The sequence below is a fragment of the Anser cygnoides genome, chromosome 23 (assembly GCF_040182565.1).
Source record: "Anser cygnoides isolate HZ-2024a breed goose chromosome 23, Taihu_goose_T2T_genome, whole genome shotgun sequence".
In the NCBI taxonomy this organism is placed as follows: Eukaryota; Metazoa; Chordata; class Aves; order Anseriformes; family Anatidae; genus Anser; species Anser cygnoides.
Window position 1 is genome coordinate 8,668,174 of NC_089895.1, and position 16,346 is coordinate 8,684,519.

Below are 16,346 nucleotides of genomic sequence, written 5' to 3' on the forward strand. Positions count from 1 at the left end.
TCCCAGGGATGGGGCATCCACAACTTCTGTGGGCGACCTGTTCCAGTGCCTCACCACCTTCAAAGTAAAGAATTTCTTCCTTAAAGTCCCACAACGCTTTTTGTTGTTGTCCCTGAGCACTAGAAGCTGGGTGAGCGGTGGCTGGTGCTACTCCAACTACTGCTGACTGTCTCTTCCTGGCAACAGCCGTCTCTTGCCCTACCTGTCTGATCCGTTTGGCAGACCTGCCTATTCATGTTCTCTTACCAGTTGTGGTACCTGGCTGGACCTTCCCCTGTTCCTGCCCTTCCAGCCCTTGCCCTTCATCCTTTGCCTAGCAAATCCTAATTGTTGCTTATGCTGCTCAGAAGCGTGAAGGATCTTTCCAGTGGCTGTGGCATTGGAAATATGAATAAAAGGGATGCCATCAGCAGGTTGTTTTGTACAAGAATGTTACTGGTTTCTTCCATGGCCACAGCAATACTTTCAATCACTTAAGAATTCGGCTTTTAAAATCAGTTTGCTCTCTCAATAGACTGCAAGTGGAGCAGTGGCTGCTGTTTTGTGGATGAGACCTTGTGACAGGAGAAGACAGTATTTTGATGTGGTGACAACCATCTAACATCAGTGCTGAGAAGTGGTGTGTGGCAAGGCTGGTTTGATGCAGGCTGCAGAAGTGCTGTGGTTGGGGAGCTGAAAGGAAAAGCTCAGCACAGACAGATGAGGGACATTTCAATACCGAATCTGCCTCAAACCTGCCAGAAGGACTAGGGAATAGACTGTGTCAAAAGAGGAACCTGTATCATCTTCGATAGAAGCCTGTAGTGGTCAGGCATGGCAGCAAAAGAACAGAAGGATACGTTTATCTAAAGATGTATGTGACGTTGCACTGGCATCTCTCATCTGTCTGTAGTCTATCTGCATGAGTATTTTGACATGGGTGGAGGTGAAAAGGTGAAATACAGCAAGTACTTCAGAGCAACAGTGCCAGCGCTTGACCAGTTCCTTGCTGGCTTGCACCTAGTTTTGCAGAATTGTAGGGGCAAGCGTTTTAGGATTATTTTGTGAACAATGTGCTTGCACAGGGCATTGTCTTAGAAAGCAGTAAAAGTTTTGGTGTGCCTGTTGATGGTGAGGTTTCAAGAAAGAACATTTGTGAGGATAGGATAAGGGTCCTGGTTCCACTTTCATTTAGACCAGGTACAACCCCCTCTTCTGCCCCAAACCTTTAGTTGTGCTGTGAATGAATAGTCCTTAGTCTTGTAAACAGGGCCTTTAACTTTTGTTGGACTTCATAAACGTTCAAGAACAATGATATTGACCAACACTTGACCATCATAATGCCTAGGTTGCCTTTAGAAAAATTGAACAATACAGATTATGCAACCGGGAATCCGTGGTGATAAGAAAATTCAACAACCCTTTGCACCGTTCCTTGAGCACTGCAAGATTATCCTCAGTTCTCACCCTTTCTCACAGGGCTCTATACGAAATGGGAAGCCCCGCGCCCTTCCCCAGGGCCCGCTCGGGCCGCGGGCAGGGACCGCCCCCGCGGGGCGCGGCGCGGGAGGGGCCGCTTCCGCCGCCACAGGGCGGGGCTGCGGCCCGGATGCGGGTGGGGGCCGGCGTCCCGGGGGCGGGGTGGAGCCGCAGTGCGGGGCAGGGCCCGCCGCCGCCGGAGGTGAGGCAGCGCGACCGCGGCGGGGCGGGGGAGCGGGCGGCCGCCGGTGCTGGTGCCGTGGGGCGCGGAGGTCATTGCGCGCTGGCGGCTCCGAGCGCGCCTCCCGCCCTGCGCGGTGAGGGGCCCGCCGCCCCGCCCCGCGGCGATCCCGCAGAGCGATTTTGGGCTAAAATAAGCGCGTGTGAGACGTCAGCCGACGTGCGGGGCCCATGTCGGCCTTTCCCCGCCACGCTCGCGTTTGTGGTGCTTTTGGAGCCGTCGGTGCCCGCCCGAGAAAAATCCCTACCAGGCTTTGCTAAAGTAGCAAACAACGATTTTCAGCATAGAGGGGCTCGGTAGGAGTGACGGGCCCCTGCCCGTGACAGACGGGATGCACATACAAACGTTTGGCTGCATGGGTAGCAGGCGGCAGAGCCAAGCATCTCCAAGACCCTGCTGATTAAGATGCACGGTTGTTATATAACAAATGTCAAAACTCAGAAGTAACTATTAATAGCAGACTGGAGCTAACAGCTATGTAATTGTTTTCCACGCAGAAGTTTCCTGCTGTGAAGCTGTTGTGATTACCAGATAGATTCACCTCAGAACAGGCCTAAAACCAGCCTTTGGTGAAGGGCTCAAATGTTAGGTAAAATGGATGATGAGGAATATAGGCTCGGCTCACAGCTTTACACTGGCTTTCTGTTTTACCAGTAAAACGCTGTCAATAATAGTCTTTCATTCCAAAGAGTCACAGTCACAGAGCACCACGTGTTTTTGAGCCACGAAGAGGGGTTCTTCCAATAATTGCTAGGATATTGCTGCTTATAAATTGTGATATAATCCCTCTGCAGTACAAATAACGATCTAACGTACAGTGCAGAGCAGGAAGATAAAGAAGGATCCAGTATGAGATGAAAACCGTAAATAAATATAGAAAGATCAACTCACTTTGTCCTCGGTGCAAATGACAAGATATATGAGTGGTGAAGGAGAGTGCTAGCACAGCTGTATTGTATTGTCGCTGTGAAAAGGTCATTAGCGCAACCATTGTTGGGTTCTGGTTGGTTTTTCACTGTGTCTTTGCTTTAGTGTCTTTCTTGTAATTTTTAACAAACTCTCATCACGAGGGAGTCACTTCACACTGAAGGCTCATAAAGGTACTCTTGAAAGTACTCTCCGCTTATGAAAAATGTAGGTCAAAGGAAGGTTTCAGTAATTTGTCAGAATAGTATTAAGGTGAACGCCCATGTGGGCATCATCATGAAGTCTTTCTATATGCTTCTCCTTCTGCTAGTCTATTCGGGATATTTTGCGTATAATGAGCTTTCGTAGCAAAATGCAGCTTGGTGTGGGTGCCTTGTGAGATAGCAGTTGTCATGGCGTGTAGTTACAATTATTGTTATTATCTCTTGCATGTTATTCATCTTGGTATGAAGAGGAGCAGTTTTGAGGAAACACGTGGTACAAAGTTAGCAGTACTTTGGTAGATCTCTTCTGTATCCCACCCTTTCTTCTCCATTCCAGTCCCCCATATATAGACAATTTAACCTAACAGCGGTCTTCTGTGAGGTGTTTGAGGTTGCGTTGTGCAGTGTCTGTCTCTGGATGCCTGTACGGAGCTGGGAATTATTGTGTAAGGCAGCCTCCCACCATGCTGCATAGGGCATCCTACCAACTGTTGCATCAGCATGATGGTAAATGTGGGTTTAATGATTGTTGCTTTTGATACTGTTTGGGGGACATTCAGCAAAGAATAATGTTGCTTAAAAAAAGGGCTATGGGAAGAAAGACCGGTGATCTGGAGAAGGTAGCAGAAAATGAGGGCTTTGTGGGAGTTCTGTACAGCCAAAGTAGCAAGAGAGCTGGGACTTTTTACCCTGGGGGAATTGTAAACGGATAAGAAAGAGATTTGTTTTGCTTACCTAGTGTGCACCCGTGAGGGTTTTCATTAAGAGGTATGTGGTGGTGTATAGCCATCTGTGTGCAGTAGTCTTTGGTCTGTGGGCAAGAAAGCAGAAAGCCAGACTTTACGTATAAGCTGTTTCCATTTCTGGTGACGAGAAGCAAGAAGTCACATGCGGTTCATTAATTTAGCAGATCTGTCAGCATCTACCCTATGATGCTATTTTGGAACTTATTTTTGCTGTTTAACCTACTGCTGTACGTGAGTCATCCAGACAAGATCTGAGGAGGCTGTTTAGTACTGGAATGCTATTAGTCTGTGAGAGGAGTAGCTGTTCTGACCATGGTTTGTGGTGTATCTATCTTATTCCCTGGAAATGATTTGAAACTTAAGTTCCTGCATTGAAAAATGGCAGCAACGTTTGGTTCCGAGCATATTTGTTGTCAGGAGACCTTATCCAACTGCTTAGCTTGTGCAGTCTGAACTTCAAAACCACATTCTTTGGGCACTACAGTGTAGTCTTGTTGAAATAGAACCTACGAGAAACAGAGGATCAGAGGCTGAGAATTCAGGAATGTAAATATGACGAAACAAAACCTTTGTCTTTGGGTAAGAGCTTTGGGTTAAGCCTTGGCCTCAGTGTAGGTAGCAGTGATAGTTGAATCAGAACTGAATAGTACTTTTATGTTGCAGTAGGGGTCTGGATCTGCAGTTAATCTGCAGCTTTGCTTTGTTGTAGACTTGTAGTGAGGTCATGATTCATCCTAATTTATTTTGAGGGAGTTGCAGATAAATGTAAACCCATTTCTGTTTTGGGAACGCCTGAAAAATGCGACGTGTCTGACTGCTGTTTAAAATATTTCAGTTTTAATCCCAGATGTAGGTAGGTAATGCCTAGGGCAGCCATGATGGGAGCTCTGGTGTTTCATTTGTGGGGAGACATACTCATAAAATGCATGTGCCTCATGTCGCAGAGATGGACTGAAATGACTCTCAAATATGAAGGCAAACAATTTTGAGCGTGATTAATTTAGGTAAAAATGACCCACCTTCATTATTGATAGTGTCTCTACACAGAAAAGACATATTTTACCTGCAACAGTTAGTATACAAACAGTCTGAGGGCAAAATGCTGTGCCATGGAACTGCAGATCTACTAGAGGTATAAGGCTTTCAGAAGAACAAACCTGGCTACTCCAAAGCTGCTATGCAGACTCATCGTCTTCTCTGCAATGGGAATGACCTCCTTTGGGTAGAGTGCTTTTCTTTGTTGTGAATTTTTTAACAAATGTCCTGCATCCCACAGATAAGATACTTTGTACTTAGCTAGATAGAAGACATTAGCAATAAGCTATTGTCAGTTAATAGAAAGAAAATTTAAAATAGGAGGTTGCCAAGTGTGATATCAGAGGAACCGAGTGAATTTGGAAACTCTGTATAGAAGTTGGTTCTGGTGATAGGCTTACCTGTGAGCTAGAGAAGTGAGCCATTGAAATTGTTGAAAAATGCCAGAAACAGCTTTGATGAAGTAAGCCAGTAAGAAAAAGGAAAGGTAGCTAGTGAAGCATGCAGGGTCCACAGGTTGGAAACACTGGGGACAGAGGGGATGAAGCAATGTTCCTTGAATCTTTTTTTTTTTTTTCAAAGAACAGCTTGGCTGCTGCTCTGGCCTGTACTCGTTCTTCGTTCTCCCCTAGAGATTATTTACTGTCTGGGGCTTGTCAGAGTGCAGCTGCTCTTACCTAGCTCTCTTCCCTGAGTTCAACGTGTGCTTCCTGAACTTATTTGTGCCACCTGAGGGGCGTAACTGCTGTCTCTGCTGATTTTGTTAACCAAGAACCTTGCTGGTGCTTGTGGCCGTCATTGCAGTTTGTCTTCTGTCTGCTGTGTTTCCTTTGAGTTTGCCATCCCCACTGTGTGCTCTTGTTTTCCTCCTGTCTGATCTAATAATTTTTCTCAAAATAAAAAGGAAAGAAACACTGGTAATGTGTGACTTGGCTTTCTGAAGGAGGCAATAGGCTGAAGCTGCTTGCTCTAGACTTCAAAATAAATAATTAAATGAATAATGCGGAAGGAACAACTAAGCTCTCCCTAATGGCAGTGAGGAAATTAAACTTTGTTCGCTGTGAACAGACAAGGGCTCTGACCTGTCCCAGTCAAGCGCTGCGCTGTGACTATGAGGTGCCACATCCTGCCTGGTCAGTAAGAAGAGCGTGCTAAACTGGAGGTGAGAGAGCAGCATTTATCTCTTTGCATCATTTGTCAGAAATTCAAGCCCACGTGGATTCCAGGTCTACCTGAAAATTGTAACTAGTATGAAGGTTGCACTCATTATGTGAAATGTTCAGAAATGGTTTGAACTTCAGTAAATGAAATTCAAAAAGGTTTTCCTTACTCAACCATTTTATTCTGAGCTATTTTTCTTCCAGTTGCCTACTCGTGATGATTCCACCATCTGCAACAACTCCTGTCAGCGATGCTGCACTCTTGCCAAGTGTGGCTTCTCAGGAAATCTGGAGGTCGCAAGTTCCAGGCTATTCTGGATCAGTCACACAGCATATAAGTCACCGGGCCAACAACTTCAAGAGACATCCAAAAAGGCGAAAATACATTCGCCCTTCGCCGCCGCCTCCGCCAAATACTCCGTGTCCTATTGATCTGATTGACTTTGGGGATCTACAGCCTCAGAGGTCTTTCCTAGAACTCCTATTTAATGGGTGCATTCTCTTTGGGCTTGAGTTCAGCTATGCCATGGAAACAGCCTATGTTACACCTGTGCTGCTTCAGATGGGTCTGCCAGACCAACTGTATGGAATGGTGTGGTTCATCAGCCCTATACTAGGTAATTTTTCTTTCTGCTGTTTCGTTCTTCTTGTTTTTTTTTTTTACTCCGCAGGGGTATAAATGATTTTGTTTTCTCTGCCTCAGCTGTTCACAAGTATATTCCATGTGATGTCATGGTTAAGAAGATATAATTTTAGACAACTGAATGGAGAATAATTACTGCTGTGTGTTGCCTGAAATGGGCCTGGCGTGATCAAAAGGTCTGTTCTTTTAATGGCTTCTCAGTGTCTCACATCCTGCACAAGAGTAAGCTTTGGTTACTATACTAAGTTCTTATATTTAAAAACAAAACAAAAATGGCAAAAGAGGATCACTGCATCCATTTACACCCCTGTGAAAAGATGTATACAGAAACAGTTCCCATGGGTGTGTGAAAAACGCAGAGTGGGGTCGCCTTCTCCTGTTGAATTTTCTGAAACAAACAAAATATTCCAATGATGAAAGACTTGACTACTGCTGTTATTGGCATTAGATTACTTGCCTGAGCACGGAGACAAGGCTGGGATTATATTCATTACTGCAGGAGGAACCCTGTGATAGGTTATGACTGCTTGGAAATTATTCTGCCTGTCCTTGTGTTTCTAGAATGTGCCTCAGAAGTAGGTTTGTGCTCACAGACAGGCACCTTTCCAACTTGCGTATTTACTTGCTGCTATCCTACCAACCTAATTTAGTAGGGGACCTCCAATATGAGACGGGAGTAAATGAAATAGCTGATAAGGAACTTAATTGTTCTACTCTTACTTTTCATCTGATGTCAGACTCCCTTGTACTACTGACGCAGAGTGAGTTGCATTGTCATAGCAGTCCTGAATGAGCAATGGTGCATTACACTATTCAGTCTCCAACGTAGGAAATGTCAGGCACTAAACTGTGTACATTTGGGTGACTAGTACTGACTGGGGATATTGCTGTGTCACGGTGTCCTGCCTTTGACTGTCTTCTAAACTGCCCATTTTAACCCCCCTGTGAAACAGGGTAGTAGAAAAAATCTGCTTATTGGTGATCACCTTTTTTAGGGTTCTTGCTACAGCCTTTGCTGGGGGCCTGGAGTGACAGATGCACATCAAGATTCGGGAGGAGAAGGCCATTCATTCTGGTCTTAGCAGTAGGTACGTCTTTTAGAAATGATGGGAATAACATTTGTAAAGTAGAAGCATTGCACATCTCCTGTAGCATCCCTAAATGTAGGCATCCCTATAGCATTAGGCTGAACCTTTCAGGTGTGGGGGTATTGTACGTCTGAAGAAGGTGGTGAGTGGCACTGAGGTGATGCTCTGGCAGCTGGACTTTCACACCTAAAAGCATCTTCTTCTCATAGTTAACAAGAGAGATGATGTTTTGAGGGACAGGAATATTTTTCTTTGTCCAGCCACAAATCCAGGCATCTGTAAGCTTGAACAGTGTAACAGGATTACGTATATCCTATAAGCCATACACATTGCCAAATCTGTGATGATATGAACAGGAAAAACAGTGCATGCCCCAAGGCTGTGCAGGTAGTATAATGCTTTCAGAGAGCATGGACAGATACAGTTTCTCTTGTTTACCGGTGTTTGATTGATTGATTCTGATTTGTTCTTATTCCCAGGTGCGTTGCTTGGGCTCTCACTTATGCTGAATGGCAGAGATATTGGGAACGCCTTGTCTGACACTGTGAATAACCACAAATGGGGGATCATCCTTACAGTCTGTGGTGTCGTCCTCATGGACTTCAGTGCAGATTCGGCAGACAATCCTAGTCATGCCTACATGATGGATGTATGTGGCCCAATGGATCAAGACAGGGGCCTCAACATCCATGCTTTGTTAGCAGGTATGCTTTCTTTGTACTTCCTGGGTGATATGAACCCTGGGTAAAAAAGCTCTGCTGTGAGAAGGCGGTGTAAATCGTTGGTCTCTTCCTGTATAAGCGTAACCGAATGCCTGGAGAGATAGCAATAAATAACGTTGAAAGAGAACTTTTACTTCAAAAGGCTTTCATAGCTGACAGAAGTCAAATAAGACACAGTCCTGCACTGTTTGTCTTAAGATCCCTTGTGCCTTTTACAACCCTACAGAAAGAAAATTATCACTTTAGGAAGGAGATTCAACTTTTCACAGGTGTGGGAAATGTTTTTTTTAGTTGCCATATCGGAGAAGAAAGCACATATCATTCACTTTGCTGTGTTATTGCTGTCATTTTCAGTTGCTGTAGTGCTCTAGTCTAGTTTTCCTCTCCAACAGGGGACTTTTTTTTGTGCTCTCTAACGTTTTGTAAGAAAGGAAAGATAGTGTCATAAGGCTTTTACCACATGAATGGCGTGAGCGTGGCATCTGGTGCCCCAGAAATTCCCTGTTTATCGGTAGTAGTATAGAGGCAGCTTTTGTACACTGTTGACATGTCGCTGAGTAATGAGCTTGCTCCATGTCTCAAGTGATTTGGTCAGTCTTGGACGCAGGTAGATCTGAGTTCTTCTAACTGTATGTCCGTGTGGTGCAGATAATTGTTTATTGCTGCATGTGAGTTGAAAGGGGATTAAGTAGTAAAACAGAGATAACACATTGGATTCTACTCATGAATTGTTAGATAAATGGTGCTGCGCTGTTTCTGACTTTGAAGGTTGTCTAGGAAAGATAATCTCGACTCTGTTTTTCCACCAGGTCTTGGAGGTGGCTTTGGTTATGTTGTTGGAGGAATACATTGGGATAAAACCAGTTTTGGAAAAGCTGTGGGAGGGCAACTGCGTGTCATCTATGTCTTCACCTCAATTATACTGACCATCACTACTATGCTGACTCTACTTAGTATTCCAGAAAGACCCCTAGGGTCCCTCAGCGGGAAGAAAAAGGTGATGAAGAGTCCAAGTCTTCCTCTCCCTCCTTCTCCACCTCTCTTCTTTGAGGAGGCTGTAAATGAAAACTTTGCTTCTCATAACTCGGCTCACTTATATGCAAGTTTTACAAGTCCTGTTTCCCCTCTCAGCCCACTCACACCCAAATATGGCAGTTTTGTCAGCAGAGACAGTTCCTTGACAGGAATTAATGAATTTTCATCGTCATTTGGGACTTCAAATATTGACAATGTGCTTATAGACTGTTTTACAGGTGGGCACAATAGTTACTTAGCACTTCCAGCTAGCTTGCCCAGACATCCTGTCAGTGTCAGCTTTCCTCAGGTACCAGATGGCCGTTACCAAGAAGAAAATGGAAATCTGGAGCAAGGGGAGAGCAGCATAACTATGGGGCCTGACAGCGAGGCACTAACAGTGGGCTCCCTGGATGCAATAAAGCCACGGTCATCAGGTATCCTGAAAAGACCTCAGACCTTGGCCATTCCAGATATTGTAACGGGACGTTGTCCAGAAAATAGCAGAAGAAGAAATGTAACTTTCAGCCAACAGGTGAGGCCAGAAAATCAATTATATGACCATGTAAACCTGAGTATTAATTTATTCTCTCTTTATGATTTTAAATGTTTAGTGCGCAATTGGATCACTAAAGACTGCTCACAACAGTTTACTGATAAAAGTCACCGTAGGAACAGAATACCAGCTATGACTTTATTGTAAAAGTCATGGGTAGGACATGAATTATGATTGACTGGCAGTCTGTCATCTGCTTTCGTAAAGAGGGCAGAAATGGGAGCATTCCCCTCCCTTCAGGCCCCATATGAAATTTAGGTTGGTATTTTTAGCCCTAGTTCACCACCCAGGAAGCTACCACATGAGAGCAGAAAAGAACACATTTTTATTGAGCCTGTATCTTCCCTTTCCACAGAAAAACCTGCAAGATAGGGCCAGGGATAGGATTCTCCCATGAGCTTCTCGTTATGGCAGTCATTGCATCTGGTTTCATCAGGGAAGTGAGGTTTTCTTTACCCAGGGATAAGACTCTGACCTCACCTCCCGCTGTTGGTGATAACTTGGAATGTCTGAGACCTCTGTGTGCTGACCCATTTTTTTTATGATCCAAGATGAGGTAAACTGTCCTCTGTGTATGTGTTTTTTTTTGTTTTGTTTTGTTTTTTCCAGTCGCTGTACTTTCTCCCAGTTTGTGAGAGCAGACTTTGCTAAGGTCAGGATTTTATATACTGTGCAAGTAGAAATGAAGCATCAAGTGAGCGATAATAATGTGTTTCAGTTAAAACCAGGCTCTTTTTTCATCACTGTCTCTAAAACTTCAGGGACCTGTCTCTAAAACTTCAGGGACCAGCTGCAGGTACAGCTTGTATTAAGTGCAATAGAATTTATGCTTTTCGTGTGCTAGCATCTGACTGTGGTTGCCAAATGCTCTAGAACAGTTTCAAGTACACCGACAGCTGCAACACAGAGCCGCTACTTATCGCTTGTTCTAAGGCTGAACTTAAGGACATCCTTAGCACTGTTCTTAATCTCCAAATCAACAGCTGAGCAGCAGAGTTTAACTTTCAGGTGATCAGACAGATATGTAATATAGCGTAGATTTGCTCAAAGGTCGTTTAGATTTTTTTTAACCTGTTTATTGACCTGGGAGTTCTTATGGTGCAGGTTGCCAATATCCTGCTGGATGGTGTTAAATATGAGAGTGAGCTGAATGGATCGAGTGAGACCTCTGAGCAACCGCTGTCCATCAGACTTCTTTGTTCAACCATCTGCCACATGCCCAAGGCTCTTCGTAACCTCTGCATCAACCACTTCCTAGGTAATGAAAAAGTTCTTTCTTGTTTTCACCACGAAGCGGTCTACCTTGCGTGAATCTTTTAAAATATTTTATCTCTTGCAGCACTAGCTGCTATCTAAAAAGGATATAATTTGTTCCGTATATACTCACCAATAAGGTACTTCCTGGTATTTAGTTTCTTAGAATGATGAGAAAAATGAAACAACAACAACAAAACCCAGAATCGTGAAACCTACATCCCTACACAGAGAATAATATTGGTTTACGTCAGCATGTCTGTTAAATTTAATGTTTACACTAGGACGAGAAACACCATTGAAGCAAGAACTTGAAACTGCATCAATGTGCTTTCTAATGCTTTGAAACTGCAGTTACTGAGCAGAATGCAACAAGAATAGATGTATTTCTCCGCTTACATCTGAGACCAGCATTTGCTTTCCTCCCTTTGATACCATATACATAGGGGCAACAGAACAGGCTGTGAGGGGGCACAGAATGCAACGCTACAGGTGTGCCTGTAAGACTAGTGTAGCTAAGTGCAGGAGGACAACGGCACCCTGAAACTAACATATGATGAACTACTCTGTGAAATTCAGCAAGGCAGTTCAGACTGCTGTAATGAATTTTGCTCTCTTGCTAAACCAGTATTCTGTGACCTGCAGTCAGCCTGTCAGATTCCATGTGTGAATTCAAAGGATAAATCTTGATCATTAAAATCATGAACAACTTTTACAAACAGCATAACGCGCAGGGAACAGCAGTCCCTCATAAATGTGGCTGAACATTATGTATGTAATACATTAAGAATCACAACTGAAGACAGGTTTTGCAATGTAGCTAGTAGTATTCATGGCTTACCAGAGGAAACGGATAATCTGTAATCCTAATGGGTTATTTCTGGCTTCTTTCAGGATGGCTTTCATTTGAGGGGATGTTGCTCTTCTATACTGACTTCATGGGAGAAGTAGTGTTTCAAGGGAATCCAAAAGCACCTCACAACTCAGATGAGTATCAGAAGTACAACGCTGGGGTCACCATGGGCTGCTGGGGAATGTGCATCTATGCATTCAGTGCTGCTTTCTATTCAGGTACTAAGTGTACAGCCATCCCACCCACTGCTGTCAGAAAGATACACCTGCTCCTTAAGTGGTGTTTCTGCAACAAGTAGTCCGGCATTTATGTTGCACATAGCCTACCACATGGCAGGAAGTGCTGAAACAGAGTGTTAACACCGTATTATCTCTGCTAGTTAGCATAGCCTACTCTGACAACAGAGGAGGTAAGCAGTATGGTGAAAACACATTTCTGTTGGAACATTGTTTCTTTCAAAAGCTGCATTTTGAACGCATGTTGAGTCCAGAAATACCTGCAGCCACCATAGGCGTCCTTTGGGCACAGCAGCAATCAGACATGCAGCAGCCCAGCACTGTGTGTTCACCCCCATAGAACAATTCCCACTTGCCCCCTTGAGACAGAGGGAACTGCCAGGCTGCAGCTCTGTCATGCCCTCTGCACAGGTAGGGTGTCAAGGCTGCATTGTGGCAGTGGGAGGATTTGGAAGGGGATCTTGGTGCTTGCATGCAAGCCACCAGTTAAGCAAAGCTGTAACGGTTGCTGCTGTGGCAACCAGACGGCTAGGCCGTGGGGCTTGGAGGTATACTCCTCAAGCCTAGTGCATGGCAGGGGACAGTCATGGTTCATTGAAAATGCCATGCTGTTGTCTTGCAGCTGCGCTGGAAAAGCTAGAGGAGCGGTTCAGCACACGGACACTGTACTTCATTGCGTACTTGGCCTTTGGGTTGGGTACAGGGCTGTCCACGCTGTCCAGAAACATCTATGTGGTGCTGTCACTGTGCGCTACCTATGGTGTCCTCTTCGCCACTCTCTGCACGCTGCCCTACTCCCTACTTTGCGACTACTACCAGAGCTGTGAGGTGAGCCCTGGGCAGGGTGGGGGACAGGGCTCCTGGTAGTACTCCCTCACACTGTGTCCCCTGTAGTTCACAGGCTTGAAGGCAGAGGGCATGCGGCGTGGGATGGGTGTTGACATCTCCCTGCTGAGCTGCCAGTACTTCTTGGCACAGATCCTGGTGGCCCTGGCCATGGGGCCACTAACGGCAGCTGTGGGCAGTGCCAGCGGTGCCATGTACTTCGCCAGCCTGGTGTCCTTCCTGGGCTGCCTCTTCTCCTCCCTTTGCGTCACCTATGAGCCGATACCACCCGCTGAGGAGCTGCCACCTACCGAGGAGCAGCGCCCACTCCTGCCATGTGCACAGGACCAATAAATGAGCGAAGCTGCCACAGCCTTTTCTGCCTCATTGCATCACCCTTGTCCTTCCTCGTCATGGTATGGTGGCCCTTTGCACCCCCAGGATGGTAGTGGACGGTGGTGGGACGTGGGTGACTGTGCTGGCAGTGGGCATGGGAAACCACAGAAAGATATGCACCATCTTTGCTAAGCTTTCCCCTGCCCGTGAGAGGGCACCACTCCACCTTCCCCTGAGGTGGCAGAGGCCCATCTATGTCCCCAGGGTCCATGGCTACAGCGGCAGGAACCCTAGGTGGCAGCCTGGGGCCTTCCCCTCCAGCCACCCTGCAGCGGCATGATTCCTGGGGGGAACAGTGCTGCCTGGCCTGAGGCAGGGAACACAGAATTCCATTGCCCAGGCAGGGGGACCCTGATCTTTTGGGTGTCAGCAAGCTATGGGGCTCCCCTGCTATGGGAGTGTTGTGACCGCAGTGCTTTACCAGACTTGTGAGCAGAAGGTTCCTTCTCACTGCCAGGCAGAGTGGCCTGGCCCTTGGTTGCTGAGGGCTGTGGAAACTCCTGCTGGGGCCTCAAGGAGCAGTGGGGCCAACCCGTGGGTCCCAGCCTCTGCCCATGGTAGGCCTGGCCCTGGAAGGTACTTTTCAAAACTTTGGAAAGGTTGAGAGTGACTGGTCTTGCTTTGGTAGCGCAAGTACTCTTCTAAGGGCTGTCTCTGGGCTCCTAGGTGTACAGAGCTCCTGCCAGCAGAACAGCTCCAAGAAGTTGCTGGGGGCTGAAACTGCAGGGGCCTGGCTCTCAAGCCCTGCTCTCTAGGTTCTGACTCTGGTCCACACTGATGGTTCCCGATATGTACATATTTCTTTCTACATTAGACTTTTAACTGGGACTATAAGAGCTTGTGATGACTTAGCAGGGAGATGGGTAGTTGTCTGCAAAACGGCTTCGGGGAGAAGGTTTTTTTTGGATCAAGTTGCCTTGGGTAGAAGCTTACACTCAAAATTAGGTTTGAGAATATAAAAAAAAAAATCATGTGTGAAAGCCTGTAGCACATCATCCTTGTTTTTCATGCAGTTGTACCATGTGACATTTTAGGGATTAGTGATTTGTCAGCTAGAGCCACATCCTTTATATCTCATTGAAACTAGTAAGACTTAGTAGAGTTGGACTAGTGGGGTTTCATTACCTGTGAGAATTCTCAATTATTCTGGTTTTGGAAGTAAATGCCTGAAACCTTATACAAGTTCCAGTTAAGCTCAGGAGTACTTTAAGTGAAGAGCAAAGATGAAAAAAAAAAAAAAGTTAGAACCATTTCTAGGATTCCTATCAGTCTGCCTTCGTATTCTAATAGCGAGCCAAGATTTACCATGGCTGATGGGCATTTTGGTATCGGGAATGCCATGCATGGCATCCCTTTAGACGCTCTTTTTGTTCTTGTCTACTGGGTCCAGAAGAAGCAGTTTCTCTGGAGGCTCTCTCTTTTTTAAAGGAGTTGTTCTGGACTGTTCACCTCAGTGTTTTTTTGTTTGTTTGTTTCTTTATGCTTGATGTGTGATGCCAAGAAGAAATAACTTCTGTAATATTTAGCTGTTGTGACTTACTATACTCTAGTGCTTGAAAGCATAATGCACAACTCGTAAGAACCTCTCACTTTTATCATCAGTACCCTGGTATTTTTTTTTTTTTTACATGAGAGGCAAGTTTCATGCTAATCAGTATTTACTTAAATGGAGGAACGCTACGGAAGTTATGAAGTCAAGCATTCAGAGACAAATGAATATCAGGTTGATGACTGTTCATCTTTATTTTCCTTATTTGGGCTTACATTTCCTGACCCGGTGTCACATCTGCAGGAATATCTGTGAGATGTTGTTTCCTTTATAATGGGGCATCTGGACCAAGAATGTTTGGAATAAAACTGGAACTGGTGTATAAGCAGTACATCTGGCACTTCTGAGTGTCTGATTTCTTACAATCTGACTAGTTGGCTTTGTGGAATTTTTCTTTTCTTGGTCTGCTGTGTAACCTTATTTTCTCCTCCTTATCTTACCAAACTTTTAAAGTCAAAAATGATTGTTTTATTCCCACAATGTGATAATTAGTTCTCAAAGTGCTTTCTCCTTTTAAGTTTTGTAGACAGCATTGTTGCACTGAATGGATCACGAGCACTTTCCTTTTCTAGGTAGCTGGATTTGCAGATCATTGTGTGTTGCAAACAACAATTTAAAAAAAAAAACAGAATTTATTAAAACAATGTATTTCTCAGTGTATATGTCTATGTATATATCAATGTATTTTACCAATGGATATTAGGAAAAGATTCTCCACTGAGAGGGTGGTCGGGCACTGTCACCATGCCTGCTGGAGTTCAAGAAGCATTTAGACAATGAACTCATAAACACGGCTTGATTGTTTTTGGGCGGTCCTGTGAGGAGCCAGGAGTTGGACTCGATCCTTGTGAGTCCATCCCAACTTGGGATATTGTATGACTCTTTGATGGTAATGTTTGTCACTCCTTCCCTCTGTAAACAAGAGTATGAAATACACATAAATAGTTATAAAACTATCGCTATGCCCAGACGCATTGCATAATAGAGTATATATTACATTTTCTATTATATTGATAATTCAACATCAATGTATGTTAATTTGGGGCTTTTAGTGATACTGGTGGTGTCCAGGGAAAAAAAAGTATGTCACCATTCTGCAGAGTTCCTTGGAAGTTGCACCAAATCCACGGAGAGAAAAAAAAAAGGGGGGGGGGGGGAAGGCAGCATTGCTTACTTGCTTATTCTCTTCATTTGTCATATGTTTTGTGTTTTACAGAAATGACTGGGAGGTCACTGTTGAACTGTGAGCTGCAATGTGATGTTTACCTTTTGGAATCCAGACACTTCAAATATTCTAAATCTGCGAGCTGCTGTTTAGAAGATGCATGAGTTTAGGCAGGAACGTGATTTTATGCTGTGGCATAGTTTAGTCTCTTCAGCAGTACCTAAAGGCTAATTTTGATTAAGTCATTATCATTAAAGGTTCCTTGATGGCAATTA

General features: G+C 44.8%; 1 protein-coding gene across 17 annotated transcripts in view; it reads left to right on the forward strand.

The window, feature by feature from the left end:
- The window catches only part of SLC45A1 (solute carrier family 45 member 1), a 71,193-nt gene extending 54,847 nt beyond the window's left edge, over positions 1-16,346 (forward strand). For 10 of the 17 annotated variants that reach the window (XM_066982038.1, XM_066982048.1, XM_066982036.1 and 7 more), the window contains 9 exons: positions 5,975-6,387; positions 7,409-7,501; positions 7,981-8,205; positions 9,033-9,772; positions 10,898-11,051; positions 11,942-12,118; positions 12,759-12,964; positions 13,031-13,377; positions 16,123-16,346. In XM_066982038.1, coding sequence (XP_066838139.1) covers positions 5,975-6,387; positions 7,409-7,501; positions 7,981-8,205; positions 9,033-9,772; positions 10,898-11,051; positions 11,942-12,118; positions 12,759-12,964; positions 13,031-13,315 — 2,293 coding nt within the window. In that variant the 3' untranslated portion in view covers positions 13,316-13,377; positions 16,123-16,346. Of the gene's footprint in view, positions 1-1,542; positions 1,661-5,748; positions 5,773-5,974; positions 6,388-7,408; positions 7,502-7,980; positions 8,206-9,032; positions 9,773-10,897; positions 11,052-11,941; positions 12,310-12,758; positions 12,965-13,030; positions 13,378-16,122 lie in introns of those variants that run through there. The other 7 variants (XM_066982039.1, XM_066982049.1, XM_066982044.1 and 4 more) reach the window with 7 other exon arrangements.